Source organism: Nelumbo lutea, chromosome 3 (assembly GCF_056320005.1).
Source record: "Nelumbo lutea isolate HS-2025 chromosome 3, American lotus-T2T, whole genome shotgun sequence".
Taxonomy (NCBI): domain Eukaryota; kingdom Viridiplantae; phylum Streptophyta; class Magnoliopsida; order Proteales; family Nelumbonaceae; genus Nelumbo; species Nelumbo lutea.
The window spans coordinates 60,623,735-60,643,861 of NC_142686.1; the positions used below are offsets into that span (position 1 = coordinate 60,623,735).

General features: G+C 38.0%; 1 protein-coding gene and 1 non-coding gene across 10 annotated transcripts; both read right to left on the reverse strand.

Moving 5' to 3' along the window:
* Positions 1-384: 384 nt before the first annotated feature.
* LOC148865235 (guanine nucleotide-binding protein-like NSN1) lies at positions 385-19,647 on the reverse strand. 9 transcript variants are annotated; one of them, XM_088977009.1, is made up of 9 exons: positions 19,366-19,647; positions 18,918-19,162; positions 16,619-16,721; positions 16,291-16,464; positions 15,946-16,163; positions 2,820-3,084; positions 1,671-1,850; positions 1,304-1,539; positions 385-1,010 (listed from the first exon to the last, which is right to left on the reverse strand). In XM_088977009.1, exons 1-9 carry the CDS (start codon positions 19,382-19,384, stop codon positions 633-635), a joined length of 1,818 nt encoding a protein of 605 aa, XP_088833135.1. In that variant the 5' UTR covers positions 19,385-19,647; the 3' UTR covers positions 385-632. The 9 variants fall into 9 exon arrangements, with proteins under 9 accessions (XP_088833135.1, XP_088833137.1, XP_088833138.1 ...); XM_088977011.1 differs by having other exon boundaries at positions 1,328-1,539; positions 19,366-19,636; XM_088977012.1 differs by having other exon boundaries at positions 1,328-1,539; positions 16,291-16,455; positions 19,366-19,590.
* TRNAM-CAU (transfer RNA methionine (anticodon CAU)) lies at positions 19,636-19,719 on the reverse strand. The gene is given in 2 exon segments: positions 19,636-19,671; positions 19,682-19,719. It is a non-coding gene; the product is annotated as a tRNA-Met (tRNA).
* Between the last annotated feature and the right edge of the window lie 408 nt (positions 19,720-20,127).

The window sequence follows — 20,127 nt, forward strand, 5'->3', positions numbered from 1 at the left end:
GAGAGCAAGAAAATCTATCAAGATGCCCATCCAAGGGGTGGGGTTTAAGGATGAGGTTCAGGGGTGATCTAGATCAAATTAGGGTTCTAAGAAGGTTTAAGAAGGGTTCCAATTATGAGATTAGAGGGTGTCTTAGGAATTCTTAGAGTTTAAGGGGGAAAATGTTATATCATTAATTACTTGGGAGGGTTCAAGCATGTTGAACTATTCATGGTTTAAAGATGGGGGAACAATGGGGAGTTTGGCTTCAGCCTTTTGCTAAAGTGAAACCATAAGGGAGGTTTTTATGATTGTCAAAAACTTTAAAGGAGGTTTTGTATTTTACCCTATATAAAATTTTAAGTCAACCACTTTATAGGGAGGAAAAGATAACAAATCACAAAATTTTGGGTTCTACAATCCGTTGAAATTACTCGCAAGGTCCTCTCTTGAACAAAAAACATCTGATCATTTGTCAATAAGGCTCCATTTGGAAGGAGTACAAATACAAATATGTAGAGAGCAAAATCTTATATTTTATATTATTTTGCATGTATTTATAAGGAGGGACAACCAATGAGAAAGCCCCAAAACGCAAGCATTGTACAATAATTTGCAGAATGAGGTGCCATCATAACCTAATCATGTTATCCTCACTCATCAAACACGATACCAGCCATGGGCACCTCAGCGCTGATTTTGTCACCATCTTTACCCTCTCCACTTTCATCACCAACATCCATTGTGGATCCTCTCTTAGCATAATCCACCTTAAAATCGTAGTCGGCATCCATGTCTGTTCCAGATCCTTTCTTAGCTTTCTTCCGTTTCCTCTTCTCTGCCTTACGAAGCCTTGTATTCAATATCCCTTTTGCTGCATATAATTTTTCATTTTGCCTGCTATTGACAGTTTTGCCTTTGGTCTTTCCTGCATCATCTTCATCACATCCCATGGGTTGATCGCCATCATCTTCAGTCATGTCCCTGGGTTGGGCATCCCCTTGAATTAACACTTCAGGTTGTACATCATCCTGAGGGAGAATAGGTTTTAGTGAACACAATAATTGATAGCACAAAGTAGAGTTTAAGAAACAGTAAATTTTGTTTCATATTTTATGAGATTCACCCTCATTCAAAATTAAAAGCATATACGTGAAAGGAGAGAAGTGCTCAAACTACAGTGCATAAAATTAGGTGCATATCCAAGTGCATGGAATGTGAAATGCAGTTGGTACAAATTGAACAGTGATGTCAACTGCATATTTGGGTGGACAGCTCCTAGTGTCATAAAACAATGGGAATGATGCACAGAAGTTTTCCATACATTAAAATGAGCTGGAGAGAAAACCTCTTGCATCTTCTCATCAAAATTTAAAGGACAACTTGGAGGAATTTCAACAGGATGGAAATCCTCTACAGATTTGACGCTTCCAATGAATGATGTTTCACCCTTGTAAACTTCATCAACATTGAACTCTTTCCCAAGCTCTGATACAATAGCTGCCTCAAAATTCTCCCCTTGATTCCTAGTTGGAGGCATTGTATAATATGGAATTTTACCTGAAACACATTAAGTATAAACTATATCACTTTTATGCAAATGTTCACATAATTTTTATTTCCCTTTTTCACTTTCTTTTAAATCCTGCACACAGCATATAATGAGAAGTAAATCCTCGAAATATACATACCCTCATTCCAGTCACGGAGAACTATTCTTGCAGCAGCTTCAACATCAACAGCACCACCCTTCTTGAGCTTACCACTAACAGTAGCTACCTTCTGTAGGAAGTCATCCACTGTATCGAAGTTTTGAAGCTTGTATATTGTTATCAATGTTTTGGCAGGGCAAAGCTTAAGAATTTCTTTCACTGCAAAGTGAATCAACCATTATAATATATTACTCCCTGCCTAAGTTTAACTGTGATCAAACTCACAAAACAACTAAGTTTGCAAAATGAATGGTTTTAGGTGATGTTCTACAACAATAATGTTTTTATTTATTTGTTCTTGAAATCACCACATCAGCAAAAAAAATGTTCTAGAACTGTATTTCTGTTTTGTGAAGCAAAAACAAACTGGTTTTGTTTCAAAACACCATTAAATAATACCCTAGATTTTTTTTCAACTCCATCTTTAACAGAAATAACCAAATGGACTTCACCACTTTCCTAGGTTCCTCCCAACCTACCTATACAGTTAGAAGCTTATAGAGTTCGGCACTACAACAATTTGGTTCACCTCTGCTCTGATATCACCACTAACAGTTGGAATTCATAAGGATCTAAACTTTGAGCACAATCACAAGTTTACAACAGCTTTCCCAACTGTTTTCCTATGGACTCAATAAAACTGACAATCTTAAGGAAACAGAACTTAACCTACAAATCTGCAACATACTCTAAAGAATAAGGGAAAATAATACAATTAAAATTACAAAGCTGTGAAATGACTCCAAATAATAGTATAATGACAGCATTAAAAAGAACAAGGGAACTTCCAGTCAAAATAATGGACTGATTGGAAGTAGGATGCATGTATTAAGATTTTAGGCAACTGATCCATTGGAAGAAAGAAGTTTATTAAACAAGTGACTGAAATGATGAGAAAGCAATATATCAAACATTATTACAGCAGTAAGAAACAGAGTTTCATAAGAAATCGCCAGCAGAATCAACGCTTATGCCAAAAATGTCAAAATACAACTGGACCAAGTATGGTATGTTTAATTGTTTCCGGTTCCCTATCATAACTTCTTTTTTCAGTTATCAAAGGAGTTATCAGTTTCCTGAGACAAATATGCATGAATAGGGATATTAAAGATAAACATGTGATATTACCAGGACCAATAGGATCATCTAGTTTCTCAATTCTTTTGCAATTACGAAGACCTATAGATGCATCATTCTCTGCAGACTTCAGCATTACAACCCCAGGACAGTCCAGCAATTTCACACTCTTATCTAACTGTACTTCTTGCATTGATCTTGTTAATCCTGGAGTAGCACCAACATTGACAACATGATATCTCTTCAAGCTATTAATCAAACTACTCTTGCCAACATTAGGAAGTCCAATAACACCAACTGTAATCGACTTTTTGATCTGCCAAGTACAAAAGATATCAAATGTTAAGGTTTAGATGAAGTACAATACATTAGGCATCAAACTTGACCAGAGGCATCAATCAGCAATCCTAAAAAGACTACAAAAATTAAGCAGATGTTAATATTATAACCCAAAAGGATATAGAGTATGAGTTTACATGCTCAATAAAGCACACAAGGGGTAGTAAACATGACATAATGTAATATAACAGAAACAAATTTCGGGCACACCAGAAAAGAAGCTCAACAAATGATATTCATTGAAGACACTCAATGTTATGGGTCCATCCATAAGCAGAAGGGATAAGGATGTTGTTTTTACCCTACCCAGAGACAGAGCAACATGTCCTGACAGCCATCCAGCCCTGCTCTTAATTCATTTTGGGATGTCCTTTGCATGGATTTTATTGAGGCCATCCACTATTTTTTTCTTGGTGATTGATTTTCCTAGATACTACTTCAATTTTTTTTTCTGATAAGTACTTCATTATTTTGATTCCCTAGAATGAGAACCTCTTGCTATTCTTGGAATACAAACCAATAATCTTGTACAATCTTTTGTATAAGATTGTTCCAAAATCATGGTGAATAGATTTAGGGCATCCTTTCCACAGATCATCTCTTAAGAGCAAAATGCATTTGTTAGGGTCAGAAGATTACTGAGAAAGATATACTAGCCCAAGAAGCTACCCAAGATATTGGCATGAAGATGTAAAATAATGTGGCAATCAAACTGGATATGGCCAAGGCATGTGACTGCCTGGGATAGCATTTTCTCAAGAAAGCTGCAACTCCTAAGATCTCTTGGTTTCTTAGAAGAATGGGTTAAATTGATGGAAAAAGTTATTTGAAATTGTTAGTTTTCAACAAGTATTGCAATATCGATATGATACGTCCGATACGGGGCGTATCGTATCGGTATCATTAGTGTCTGATACGGGATACGCTACGACTGGAGAAGTATCCTACCAGTCGTGTGTATCAAACCGATACGGGCATGTATCGGTCCATATCGAACTATAAGGGCTGATACACATCGATACAGACCAATACGGTACGATACGCTATCGCGACACACGAACGCACACGTGTGTGTTTTACTAAAAAAACAGTTGCAAGGATTAGAACACACGTCAAGAATTAAGAGAGAGCCTAACATCCGCACCCATAAGCCACTACGCCATTCCAAGTTTTGTGACCATAATTAAATGAATAAAAATTATATTACATTATTACTTAAATGCAATTCAAATAAATAATACATATTACGGTTAGCTTTAACTAAAAATTAAAAAAGTAATATTTAAAATCATAACTTTATAAAATAATAGAAATAAATAATATATCAAATCCACATTTATATAAAAATATTATTTGAATCTCAAAAAAATATATATAAAAATATAATATTAATAAGGGAATAATTATTTTAGTACTTAAAATTTACGAATTTGCTCATGATATATCGATAATTTACATTACATAAAATCATATTTATTATTTAGAAAATAAAACCACCGTTTACAAAATATTCAAGAATATAATCTTAAATTGAATCTATCAAATCTACCAATCTACATTTATACCCAAAAAATATTTTTAATTAGAAAATTATAGGAATAAAAATATAATAATGGAATAATCATTTTAAAAGTTAAAAATTATGAATTTGCATATGATATTTATCTTAGATATTTTAATAGATTTGATATATTTTAAGTTGAGATTATAAATTTTATAAATTATTAATGGATATTTTAATTTACATAGAGAATTTAATATTTGGTTGACCTCTTTGTTAATGTAAAGAAGTAAAAATAGTAAAATCGAAAATAATTGATATAATAATTAAAATATAATAGGAAAATATGTTTTGCATTTTGGACTCTTGATTGATACATTATCAATAAAATTGTACCATATCTATGCATCATATTATATTAATTGTAATATATTTGTTTCATATACATCATTAAAATATACATTTTTTATGTATTTATACATTATTTATGGTTATTTGACCTTAAATTTAATATTATTAAAGTATTATGAAATTCTTATGTGTTTCCCTAGCGTATCCATATTTTTCATCTGTATCCATGCATTTCCAAAGTGTATTCGTATCCAAGTTGTCTGATACGATACTTGATACCAATACTTTAATCCTTGGTTTTCAATCCAACATAAATGGCAAGCAATTGGAAATTTCCCAGTGTGTGCACCAGGGCTACCCTTTCCAACATCCAGCATTATATGTATTATTTCTTTGGAGACTTCTCTTGTATTAAAGAAGCATAGCATCAACCCTCCCATTGGTTGTACAAGGAATTTTATCATAGAAAGTTCTCTACGTTCAATTGCCTGCTCTCTCCCCAAACCCAAAAAAGAGCCTCTAGTACAACCAAATTTTTACTCTAAAGGATATTCACCCCAAACCAAGATGTTGTCGGCTACTCAGCTTACTCCATGAGTCCTTGTCTTGCTAGCGAGTCAGCAAGAAAATTAGCAATTTGGATACCCAATTAAAATCTGCTTCCATCTCATTAGCCAGATGTCTTGCTTCCCTAATCTGGTGCCTATGGTGCTCTGGCACTTCACATTCTAACTTGAACCATCCAATGATGGTTTGTGAATCCCCTTCTATATGCACAATTCTGGAACCCATGAGCAAGGGGCTCACTGAAACTTTAAAAAATATGAAGACTCTATTTTCAACCATTTATACTTCACTTCCAAATGAAACTCTGATCTCCATGTTGACCTAAAGTAGACAACCCTCTCCCCTAGTTAGTGAGAAATCTAAGGGAGTGTGAATGAATGATTTAATGCAGGGATGGACTGCCATAGCTGAAGGGATTAATAGGCAACAGCCTAGAATTGAAAATTGACAGTCCCCTGTGTTAGGACTATTAAAACTAATTTTTGACAGCCTCAGCCACAGTAATCTGTAAGGCCAAATAAGGTTTAGCTTCTCCAGTCCTCTAGTTTTGGCAATGTTCTAAGAGCAGCATTGATGGCGGTAATACAAGGGTTAGGTTTGCACAGCTGAATTGGAAGGACTTGATTGTTGAGCAGTTGAGGGAAAGATCAGAATCAGATTGGCACCCCACAGAGCACGCACATGCACATTCAACATGCATGGGGACCACAGTCCTTGAGAAAAAGCCCGAATTGCTTGTTCAGATGGGTTACAAGATGTGTACATATGAGTTGGCTGCTAGATTAGCTAATATCAGGAACTTCATTGCACTCTGTAGATTGAGGATTTACATGTCCTAAGATTGATGTGTAATTTTTTTTGAGCAAAAGGTAAAGTATAATTGTGTATTAATGAAAAGGTCCTTTGTACAATGAGAAGCTGTACAAAAAACCAGGACCTCAAAAGGTCATCCTCAAAAAATTACAGTCAGAAGTAACCTCTTTAAAGTCAGCAAGAATAGACAACCAATTTCTAACAAAACCTAAAGCCAAATCGATGACTTCTTCCAAAGAGGATTTGAGATCAAAAGCCCTGCTATTACTTTCTGTCCATACCACCCACAAAATTGCCAAGGGAAAAACAGAACAGCACCTCTTTCCTTTTTTCGTCATCCCTTGGATCTTCCATGCCTCCAGGCAAGCTTTAACTGAGGTCAGCATCATAGTTGTCAAAGCGATGCCTAGGCGGGCGCCCTTGGAGGCTCGCCTCGCCCAGTCGCCTAGCAGTTTTGTACACTGGGTTATAAAATACTTTTAGATTTTTAATTTTTTGACATAATAATTATAAAATAGACATTATTAAACTAGAATATTCATTTTATGTGTTTATATACTAATTTCTTTTTATTATTTTCTTATTTTGTTAGGGTTTAATCAATGCAAACATTGCTAGCTGCTGTATTGAACCCATGGTTCACAGTATCAATACACCTGTGTATTGGCAGAGGTGTATCGGTACTTATATCGATACTCCCCCTATTTTTTTATTTCTTGGGTTTTCAATTTCATTTATCTATCTATCTATCTATATATATATATATATTATTTAAAAAAAATGGGTCCCCGAAAACACCTGTAAACAGGTATCGGGACCCCAAAGATACAATACAATACACCCAACACGGGGTGTATCGTATCAAAATTTTGATCCTTGATTGAACCCTCAAATTTCAAAACTTGAACCTATAAGCAAGGGAAGAACTTAAAAATTTGTCTAATCAACACATCTTCTTCTTCCACGTCTTATTCTACTTCTTCTTCTTCCACCTTTTATGTTCTTCTTTCCTATAACAAAAGTAGGGGTTCAGCCCCTATATTTTTTTATTTTTCTTTACTTTGTTCCTTTTCTTCTCATAAAATGTTGATTTTCTAGACTTAAACATGAAATTTATGTTTTTCTTATGAAAATTATGAACAATTATTAAGGAAAGATGGTTATGGAATCTAGGGAACTACCCTAGGATCTAGGGTTTTACTTAAAAAAATCCATCGCCTAGGCGTCACCTAGGTGCCTGCCTAGGCGACTAGGCGACCCCCTGTCGCCTAGCCTTGCCTTGGCGCCTTGAAAACTATGGTCAGCATACACCAAACTTAACCTCAAACTTCTTAGGAAGTGGTTTCGGATTTTAGTAACAAACTTGCAGTGTAAAAACAGATGGTTTATTGATTCTGTAAACACACCACAGGCTACACCTCAGATCATTACAATTAAAACCTTTCTTCACCAACATCTCTTTAGAGAGTCATTTCTCTAAAGCTGCCACCCAAACAAAGAACTTGACTTTGGAGGATGCCACAGTCCCCAAATAGCCCTGCTAGGAAAGAGAGCTTCGGACCCTCCCATCATGGAGTTGTAGAAGTATTTAACTGAAAATACCCTGCTTCTGTTGTTCCATCTCCACATTAAGGAATCCTCTGATTGCAGATTTAACACCTGAGACTGAAGCAAAGCTAGGAGATTTCCAACCTGCTGAATCTCCCAGTCATTGAAATCCCTTCTAAAGGCTGGAACTCTGCATATAGCATTGTCCCTCAACACAAAGGTGTAAGCTACCATTGCCTCTTTATCTACAGTCAGACTGAACAGGGTGGGAAACAGTTCCTTAAGAGATCTCTCCCCAGTCCAGGGATCCAACCAGAACCTGATCACTCTCCTGTCCCCAACTTTGAAGCTGATTCCCCTTCTGAACAGATTTGAATCATATTCCTTTCCACAGACTACACCCATAAATCAACAAAGGTGGACCACTACCCCAACCACTGGCATCCAGCCCCATATGTTTCTGCTATTACTTTCCTCCAGAGGTTATCAGGCTCAGCATCAAACCTCCATAGCCATCTTCCTAGCAGAGCTAGGTTGTGTAATAGCTGTTTTAATGCCAATATTGTGGTGAGGTGGTCAGCTATGTGTTGTTTTTGTTCCTCTACTTGTTATTCCTTTCTGGATAGCATGTTTTCAGCTATTTTCTCCTTGTACATATTATGATCAAGCACGTGAAACTTTCAATCTGTTTATTTATCTCCTCATTCAAGTGGCTAATTTGATGCTAGACATCCTTTTGTTTTTTTTTTTATCAGCAACATGAAAATTGATTCATTAAATTTAAAATGAAGATATACAACAAGAAGTTGTGAGCAGAACATTTGATGCTTGTAGAGAACACTGATGCGGGCCCCACAGCTGTGGTCCCACTCTGTCCGTAGGGTAGAATGTGCCCTAGTCATCCTAGGGTTAGCTAATGGTCAATCTGTTATTCCAGTTGTTATTTATATTTCAGTGTTATATTGTTTTATGTGTTATGTAAATACCAAGGGCAGATTTGTCCTTTCATGTAACTAGCATAACTTATAAACACTAAATAGAAGTGGCGGTGGCAGAACATTCAGATTCTGTCCTTCCTTTCAATTTTTGTGTTCTACTGCTCTCTCTCTACTCTTTCTCCTCTCTCCTCTATACCTTTTTCTCCTTTTTTCGAACCTGAAATCTATTAGGGTTCAAGACTGATGGCAGTCTTGAACATCTACTTGGTAGCAGAGCAAGGTTAGGGTTTCCCATGTGAGTCTAGTCCAGCCGACCACATGAGAATCCCCTAGGGCTGGAAGCTGAGAAAGTGGAGTTCGTGGACTGATTCTTGGAGATCGCCAGAGTGTTGGTGATCAGGAAGAATCAGAGAAGACTAGGGTTCGGGTAACCTTGGAAGGCAGCGAACAATTTTTTTCTTGTAAGTTATCTATTTTCTAAGAGAAGTACTATCAGAGAGGATAGGTTGGACCTATCTGGAAAGGGCGGCAGAACCATTCTAGGGTTTTCTCCCTTCTATTCTCTAGGTTTTTATAGCAAACCCTATTATTGGGCCGAACTGCCCTAGTTTTTTTTCTCCTACTCTAGGGTTTGAAAGTGATCTTGCGGAAGCCCTAATGTTAGACTGAACCTTGCGATTTACCTGGAGCTGTCCTCAAGTTTTGTTAGCATTGATCAGCTTTTAGGATTTCATATTAACCCTACTGCAAGTCTATCTGTACGGTACTGATTGGAATGTGCAACTGAAATGTTTTCTTTAAGGACTGATTAAAACCCTAATTCTACCAAGCATATCAGACCTGCTTCTAAGCTGATTTTTCAGATCCTTTTGGGGTTTTCGAACTCTCTTAAGGGGTGAGAACTGTACGGACTGCTGCTGTTGTGTTTGCTAGTTGGTTTCAGATCAGATTTCTACCTGTTTTGTGCACATACACTGTGAATACAGATTGGTCCTACACTGTTTTGATTGTGATTGGTAGTCCAAGTGCTGTTTTTGAGACTTGACCGAGATGGAGTTTAAAAATCAGGCAGAAGGCAGTTTTGGGAACAACAGTTATGGTAGTGTTTCTGAGACAGGTGGTCAGATTACAACCGTAAAGTTTGATAGATCAAACTATTTGGAATGGGCCCAATCAGTCGTGATGGCTATTGGGGGAAGAGGTAAATTAGGGTACCTCTTGGGAGATGTGAAAGAACCCCCCAAGAGAGACCCTACGTATACCAAGTGGATCCAAGAAAACTACTTAGTTATGACATGGCTGTGTAATTCTATGCAGCCTCATATTAGCCGAAATTACTTGTGGGCAAAGACAGCTAAGGAGATATGGGATGTTATGAAAGAAACTTATTCCCAACACCTTATTGTTGCCAGAGAATATGAATTGAAATGTGAAGTGAAAAACCATAAACAAGGAGAGAAACCGATTTAAGTATACTTCTCTACCTTGTAGTGTCTGTGGCGTGAGATTGATCACTTAGAGACTCTTGAGTGGGAGAGTCCCAAAGATGCACAGATATATAGAAAGCAGGTCGAGACAAACCGGGTGTTTGAGTTTCTGGCGGGCCTAAATTCAAAGTATGATATTGTGCGGCAACAGATTTTGACTAGAGACAGTGTGACTCTCTCTCAGGCATACTCCTTAGTACATAGTGAAGAGACCAGAAGAAAATTTATGATGCAACCTCAGCCTCTCACACCAGCCTTTGCAGCTGTCAAACCCAAATCAGGGAGTGATTCAAAGAAGGACAGGAGGAAGGAAGACAAAAAGGATGTGGTACGTGAACATTGTAAGAAACCCAAACATACAAAAGAAACATGTCGGAAACTGCATCCTCAGTTGGTTTCGGCAAAGTTGAGAAGCAAGAAGGGCAATGCTCATGCAGCCATTAACACTGATTCAGCATCCTCATTTGGCACAAGAGGAACACCTTTAGAGACCTTAGCTGCAGTTCGGGCTGCCCTAATACAGTTAGAAAAGGAAGTTGGAAGTTCAGCTCAGCCACCGCAATCACCATCAGCTCCTGCCACATCTGCCTTCGCACATTCAGATACTCGAGCCTCAGCCTACCATGCCTCAGCTCCAAGTACTACTGAACCTTGTTGGGTAATAGATTCAGGTGCATCCGACCACATGACTAGCTTGCCTTCACTGTTTACCACTTACCATTTGTCTTCGGGTAGGGATAAAGTATCTATTGCTAATAGCTCCCTGGTCCCTATTTCTGGGAAGGGTGACATTAAGTTATTAGATACTATCTCCTGGCATCCGTTTTACACGTTCCTAAGCTTGATATTAATCTTCTTTCAGTCAGTAGTATTACCAAGCATATGAACTGCTCAGTAACCTTCTTCCTCGACCGATGTGTTTTTCAGGACTTGGAGACGAAGAAGGTGATTGGGACTGGTCGTGAGACAAATGGGATCTATCTGCTCGGGGAGAGGTCTCGTCAGGAAGAGTCAGTAGAGAAGATGTCTTTTGTTTCTCAGAGTGTGAATTCGGTTATGCTTTGGCATAACCGATTGGGTCATTTGTCCTTTCGGTCCCTAAAGAGTCTGTTTCCTGCTTTATTTGAGTCTATTGAGTTGTCTCAATTGCAGTGTGAAAGTTGTGAGTTTGCTAAACATTGTAGAAAGTCTTATTTATTGAGTAATAAAAGGAGTAATAATTCTTTTGATATTATGCATATTGATGTTTGGGGGCCCTATCGCATCCCTTCTATGGGTGGGTACAGATATTTCTTGTTATTTGTTGATGATTATACCCGTTTTTCTTGGGTTTATCTCATGCGTTCACGAGATGAGGTTCCTACCCTGACCCAAAACTTTCACCAAATGATCCTAACCCAATTTGATGCCAATATCAAATTTCTTAAATCCGATAACGCAAAGGAATACTTTGCTAAACCATTGGCATCTTACCTTCTTAATCATGGGGTTATACACCAGAGCTCTTGCCCTCATACACCTCAGCAAAATGGAGTTGCAGAAAGGAAGAATAGGCACATCTTGGAGGTGGCTAGAAGTCTTATGTTTACCTCCAATGTCCCTATTCGCTTCTGGGGTGATGCTACCCTCACGGCGGTATACCTTATTAATCGGATTCCTTCTCGGGTCCTTGATATGAGATCTCCTTTTTCCCTTCTATACCCAAGTGAAGAGTTGCTTTCTATTCCCCTTAAAACATTCGGTTGTACCTGCTTTGTTCAGCTTCTCGGACCCCATCATTCCAAGTTCGAACCCAAGGCCTCCAAATGCATTTTCCTTGGTTATGCACAAACTCAAAAGGGTTATTGTTGCTATGATCCTGTCTCAGGGAGGAAGTTTGTCTCCATGAATGTCACTTTCTTTGAGGAGACACCCTATTATCCTCAGGTTTCTCCTCAGGGGGAGAGCAATGAGAGTGGGGGTTTGAGTCCTTTTCTTCAGGGGGAAAGCAGTGAGAGGGGGGGTTTGAGTCATTTTCTTCAGGGGGAGAGCAGTGAGAGTGGGGCAGTTCCTTTACCTATTCCATTGTGCGATGAGAGCTGCAATGGTGAGGGTGGTCAGAAGGATCAGGAGTCGAGGGTCTATCACAGGCGATGCAAGCAGGTTGATCCTGGTCATCAACAGTCCAGGCCAGCTCCAATCTCATCTGCAACTCCAAGTCTAGGTATTACAGTCCCAAGGCCCATAGAGACTTCCTCTATTGTTGCCATTTCACCTCCTGCAGATGACCTTGACCTTCCGATTGCCATCCGTAAAGGGAAACGACATTATACCACATCTACCCCACTGTATTTCCCAGTTTTTATCCTATGATCGCCTATCTCCTACCTACAGGTCCTACCTTAGTTCCGTTGCCAATGTCCCTATTCCTAGAATAGTGCAAGAAGCCCTATCCGTCCCAGAATGGAAAGATGCAATGTAGGTTGAGATGGATGCCCTATTGAAAAATAACACCTAGGAGCTAGTTGATCTGCCCAAAGGAAAGAAACCAGTTGGTTGCAGATGGGTATTTACCGTGAAGCACAATGCAGATGGATCCATTGAGAGGTATAAAGCTCGGTTAGTTGCAAAAGGGTTCACCCAGACTTATGGTATAGATTACTTGGAGACCTTTGCCCTGGTAACCAAGATGACCACCATTCGAGTCCTATTATCCCTTGTAGCAAGTCACACTTGGCCTTTATACCAAATGGACGTGAAAAATACTTTTCTGAATGGAGACCTGCAGGAAGAGGTTTACATGTGTTTGCCTCCTGGATTCTATGATGCAGAAACAGGTAAGAAGGTATGTCGGCTCAACAAGGCTTTGTATGGTTTGAAGCAGTCACCTAGGGCTTGGTTCGATAGATTCAAACTAGCCCTTGTGAAGTTCGGTTACGTACAGGCCCAGTTAGATCATACTCTATTCATCAAGTGGGTTGCGTCCCTTAAACAGTTCCTTCATCAAGAATTTGAGGTGAAAGACCTTGGTGTACTTTAGTATTTTTTGGATATTGAGGTTGCTAGATCCAAACAGGGGATCTTTATCTCTCAAAGGAAATATGTCCTAGATCTGCTGGCAGAAACTGGAAAATTAAGTGTCAAGCCTGCGGATACACCCATTGAACAGAACCACAGGATTAGTGCAAAGAGTAGGGAGCCTCTTGAAGACAAGGTTATGTTCCAACGATTGGTAGGAAAGCTCCTATATCTCTGCCTCACTCGGCCAGATATTACATGCATTCTCCTAGAACTACACATCTTCTTGCGGCAGAAAGGATATTAGCATACTTGAAAAGATGCCCGGGTAGGGGTATACTATTCAAGAACAATAACCACATGAAGGTGGAGGTCTATACGAATGCCAATTGGGCTGGGAGTGTTGATGACAGAAGGTCTACCTCAGGATATTGTGCTCTTGTGGGAGGTAATCCGGTCTCTTGGAGAAGTAAGAAACAAAGTGTTGTCTCCCGATCTAGTGCTGAAGCAGAATACAGGTCAATGGCTAACGAAGTGGCTGAGATCTCTACTTGAGGAGTTGGGTACTGAGTATGAGAAGCCCCTAATGTTGTATTGCGATAATCAAGCAGCTATTAATATAGCACATAATCCAGTGCAGCATGACAGAACCAAACACATTGAAGTTGACCAACATTTTGTATGAGAGAGGGTCTCATTTCAAGAAGTATGCCTCCCTTACATCACATCCAATATGCAACTAGCAGATATCCTCACTAAAGCCATATCAAGAAAGAAGCTAGAGGCAGATCTATCCAAGTTGGGAATGATAAACATGTATTCCCAACTTGAGGGGGAGTGCAGAGAACACTGATGTGGGCCCCACAGCTGTGGGCCCACTCTGTCCGTAGGGTAGAATGTGCCCTAGTCATCCTAGGGTTAGCTGATGGTCAATCTATTATTCCAGTTATTTATATTTCAGTTTTATATTTTTTATGTGCTATGTAAATACCAAGGGAAGATTTGTCCTTTCATGTAACTAGCATAACTTATAAATACTAAATAGAAGTGGCGGCAGAACATTCAGATTATGTCCTTCCTTTCAATTCTTGTGCTCTACTACTCTCTCTCTACTCTTTCTCCTCTCTCCTCTATACCTTTTTCTCCTTTTTTCGAACCTGAAATCTATTAGGGTTCAAGACTGATAGCAGTCTTGAACATCTACTATGCTAGACATCATGTCTTCATAATCCTAGGAGACCGACCACTGTCCTCCATAAAGGCCCCTTAAGGCAAGTCCAAACAAGTCATGTGGGGTTTGTGGAAGCATTCCAACCTAAATTGTTGGTCCTACATGTATAGGCCAAATGGGCTACACAACAGGGGTGGCCTTCCCCCAACACCCAAACTACCCAATCCTTGGTCATGGCAATATTCGATCCCAAGTCTCCATTACAACCAGCCAGACCTTACTGGGGGTTGGTTTTGTGATAGGTTACCTTGGTGTAATGGTGTAGGTGCCAAGTGTTGATGCACTATAGGTTTCCTCCATGTCAACCTCCAAGGATCATAAAAGTACAAAAGCATGAGATTAGATGCCTGATAAAAAAAAAACTCCTCTAGGTTCCATTTTGTGCTGACTTTTCTTCCAGTCCCTGACTACCTATAATAAGCAAAATGGGAAAAGGGAAAACTAAAGGACAATTCTGGAACTTATCAACCTTATTCACTCACACTGTTTTCGCTTTAATTATACAGAAGCATTGCTCAACCAATAGCTCTTTTGTCATTCATTATCTCAGATGAGTTTAAAAATTAAAATGGAAGTTTCTGATTTCTGCCCAATTTCTTCTATCCTATGATAATCTCATATCAGTATTTTTTTAGACTTAAAAAACACGATGGTGTTAAAAAAGAAAATGAATTTTTCTGATCAATAAAAATAAAATGAATTTTATCTTATCATTTCTGCTCAATTTCTTTTCTTTAAACACAATCCCGAAGCCCGGAAGTTCACTAATCAAAAAACACAATTCAGCTCCACAAAGAAAATTGGCTATCTGAAACTCCACATTATAATTCTTTCCTATTTTCATTCTTCCTAACCACACTTTATAGTTTATACCTATGGGCCGTGGATCCTCAATGAACAATTGACTTCAGACAAGAAGGCAATACTCCAGTGCAATTGACTTAAGCCTTTTCTAATACTGTTATTTAGGGCAAAATTATAGAGCTCTGTCATTGGGATTAGTTGGAATGTTCCAACTTATTGTAACAATTTAAATTTTTTAATGTTTAATGAATTTCTTTGCTGATCAAAAAAATATATAAATGAGTTTTCATCATCATCATACGAGCTTCCAATATCCTAAAATTTTCTCTAGCATTACCTCAAATGAAGTGAAACCAGAACCAGAAGATTGAATAATATCACATGCTAACAAAATATGCACATTTAGGTACCAATTACCTCAATCAAATAATGACAAATAACAGTGTAATATTAACAACAGTAATAACAAATTAGAAATTTAGAATACATGAAATTCTAGAATAAGTCAAAATTAACATAAATTCTAAACTAACGAAAACAGCTGTTAGTTAACTGATTGCACAAGTACATACACTTGTGAATCAGCAAATCATAGAAGTACCTCATGACTTCTTGAATAGTTTTTCAGCAACTTTAAAAGAGTCTCAGCTCCAAGACAGTCACTGGTTTGCAGAAGATTGCTTGGCTTTGCGGCCTTTGATCCAGATTTCCACCCTAAATTTGATCTCTGTTCTTGGGTGCTACACTTGAATGATATTGCAGGTAACTCCTCCCGAAGATATTTGAGCCATTTCTCAACAGCTTCTCGGGGAACAAGATCTGAAAAGAATATGTATTGTAATTAGTAAAAAGGAGAGGCAAGCATAAAGATGGACCATGATCAATGTAATGTTTACAAATCAAGTGTACACACACATACACACAGAGTAACTAGAAAAGCAATTACCAATCTTATTCAGCAGCAAGACAAGATGCTTATCAGGACCAGACTTCAATACCATCTTTTCCATGTCAACACACCGGGTACCAAGGGGATCACGAGCATCAAGAACTTCTAAAATGACATCTGATGCTTCTATAACTTTAACCAACTCTTTGTAGAAAGCCCTATCTGAATTATCTGCAAGCAGTTGAGGATATAATTTTATATTAAGGAAAAAAGAATGACAACATAAGGAAAAGAAAATGAAATTATATTCAGCGTGGAGAATATGTTGCATGACCATTTGGTATCAACTCACCCCAGTTTCTACCACTTCCCAAGGAATTCTCACCAATGTTTTTCTCTCCAAACTTCTGTTCCTTTCCTGCAGCTGTATCAGCAAGCTGGGCTATATCATCATCCTCCTCAAGCAACCCCAATTTTCTCTTCTGGGCCTGCAAAGACATAACACACTCATTAGTTATTATAACAAAAGGGATCATATCTTATTCATTAGAAAATTGAGGGAAACAACAAAGCAAATAATTAATAAAAGCATTGAATCCACTCCGAAGTTTGAAAATTACAGAGCAGCCTGGATTCGCTGACCACAAAACAGTGTACAACATCTACAGCTGCACAGTGGGAAAATCTCTTGTACTATTTATTGTCATTCACGGGGAGATGTTCCCGAGGTGTGGCTGTGGTGTTATGTGCACACAGTTGTGGTCAGTGTTTTGTTGTCAGAAGATCCGTGCTTGTTTTTCTTCCAACTAGACCTTATTACATCAACCAGGGCAACATAGAATTTATGCATCAATAAATGTTCTCAGACCTCAATAATGATATATCCATGTGGGTCTAACAAAACACCCTGAGTATGAAACACTGACAAACAAAAGTCCAGCAAAAGATGTGTACCACCTATAGTTCAAGAAGTACACGAGCAACTTCTACTTAGAGGGTATTTGTATGCTTCAGGAAGTCAACAGCATGTTGCACTTCTCATGGTTTTAAAAGGCTCAAGCCCTGAGGCAAGGCACTCAGATTTTGCCTCAAGGCTTAAGACTCATAACTTTGGTCTGAGGATTAAGCCCAATGTCAAAAAGAGGCATAAGACTCAAGCCTCAAGATGTGAGGATAGAAAGGCATAAGCCTCAAAAACCTATGGCAATTGAGTTATTTAATACAAAAAAAAAGAATGCTTTTTTGTTTTATTATGTTTTTTGACAAGTAAATAACACTTTATTAAAGAGAATAGATACTAAGTGGATAGTACAGATATCTAATACAAGCTTCCCAAAGAGAGACACAAGGTGTGACCACTCTCTCAACCAGCAAAATAACTTTTTTTTTGTTTTATTAAGTGTAAAACATATAGGAAGAGCACTTTGATAATTATGAACCAAATAAAAAGATTAAAATGAAATGCTAACAGAGCAAATAGAGCTCCTAATTTCTCTTAGGGTTTTAGAAGAGTTCAATGCAACAAGGGCAGAAAAGAACCTGCATCACTCTCTCTTCATTCTTGGTTATATCAAGTGGGATTTTTATTATTATACACTTTTGGGTGACTAGAAATCTGGCATACTAAGTTGGTCTTTTTTTTATATTTTATCCACAATAAAATACTTTCTACCCAATTTTTGCCTCTCGATTCTCTTCCTAATGGATTTATTTTCTTTTAATTGATTTTTTCATAGATTAAAGCAACTAAATTGTTTCCTTTCTTCTAAAATGTTGGGTAAACAGAATCTAGTATCAATTATATGAGTGATTCATTAGAGGATCTCGTTAGTTATAGAAACTTTGATGATGGGGAATTTTTGATAATCTAAAACATACCATTGATCAACTGAACAATTCGAGAAATTTGGATTTTGAAACTTGAAATATAAAAGGCTTACAGTTATTATTTGTTGAATGCTAAAAGCCTAGAATTGTTACATAGAAACTTCTATTTTATGGACACTTGTAAATTCTATCATTCTATTTTAGTTTATCATATAATCATTTTTAAAAATCTTGACACTTACACCTCACCTTTTTGAACCATTACTCCTCAACTACACCTTTAGCATTATTTTATTAGTAATGCCTTTATCCTTTTAAAACCTTGGCAGTTCAGCATTATTTGTCGGGTATTTGAACTTTCTTGCTAATTTATCTGCTAATTTGAATTCCACACTACCAAACTTTTACCAGACAAAGAAAGACATATATATTTTCTAATGTAGAATCTTCCACAAAGAGCATCAAACGCCCATCAAGAAACTTCTACAAAAATGTATGATTAGGCAATCCGATATCTTCTTTTTTTTTTTTTGAAGATAAAGAAAAAAATGTTAAACAAAAAGAAGATTCAAGGAAGGCAACAAGCAATCACCCAAGAGATAGGAAACAACCCAATGAGAGTTTTTCGTCCGCCCATATGTACACCATGTAAAAAGGAGAGTTTTTGACTCAATGTAGAAGTGTCTGTTAATGCAAAAACACCATGTCTCTACATAAAATGTATGGTATTTTCAACATGATACAAAACATTTAACCAAACTTTTCAACATAAACAAACCCATGACGAAACCCAATGGACCCTCGGCCCAGTAGAAGTGCTTAACTTAAATAAAAAGATGAGAATGAATTCATTGTACCCTCTCCTTCCGTGCGGCTTTTTTCTCCTCCAGCTCCTCAAGAGCCCGAGCCCTACGAGCTTCAAGGGCCCTGAGCTCCTGTTCCTTGAAGGGCCAATCATTGGGGATGCCAGGGTCCTTCTCGACCTTGCGCTTATGCTTAAGACCAAGCTTCTTCTCTTCTTTAGCCTTCTTCTTGTGGTGCTCTTTCACCTTCCTTATGATCTTATACTTCTTCCTCAGCGGCACTCTCTTACTCTTGCTCTCTGAATCATTAAAACATCAACTGTCAGAAGAAAACTATAACAATATAACAAGTGAATACAACCTACTTGATATGATAAATTATGGAATAAGTTCACTTAACCAAATTCAACAGAGAAGTTTGCTCCTATTCATTCACTGGTTCTTAAGAACATGAAATTATGATGTTAAAAAAAGACTAACAAATAAGGATGAATTCACTTACTCTTGCTCTTCTTCACCATTTTGTGAAAACTGAAAGCCCTAGTTAGGGTTGTTTTTCCGGAACAGAGAGGGAGAGAGAAAGGGAAGAAGGAGACAGGGTTTAGGGCTTAAAAAGAAAGAATGGAGCAGATGAGGTGGCGGTCGAGAGTTCGGATCTGCTCCCCTCTAGCGCGCCTCACACTCAGCGAGCCTCTTATCACCCCAACTCGTCCCGACTCCCCTTTCCGGCTTTCCTTACAAAATAACAAACGAAATAAAAAAAGTTCTAAATTGGGGTGAGAGAGGCTCGAACTCTCGACCTCAGGATCACTCGAAGCTATGAGACCTACGCGCTAGCCAACTGCGCCACCACCCCGTGCATGCCACTTATCCCATATCCTTCTCTTTGTTTCTTTTTCTTACAGCTGGCAATCACACAAGTGGGAAATTTCTTAAACTATCCTTACGGTTTAGCTAATTGATTAAGTGTATTCTTAAATTTGACTAACATTACCCTATTATTTCTAACAATTGACTAACTCTACCCTTATCGTTAACATCGGTTAATATTCCATCAAAACTCGTACACAGATGACATTTAAATTATTTAAAACCCAATGCTAGTATGCAACCCTTGTCTCCTTCTTCTTGACTTGGCACACATTTCCTCCTCAAACCTCTCTTTCTTCCTGCTATCTTCCTCCCACAATCTCTGTCAACACCAAATCACCAAAGAGAATTGCACTGTATCCGTACCATATACACAGGACAAAGCCATAATCTC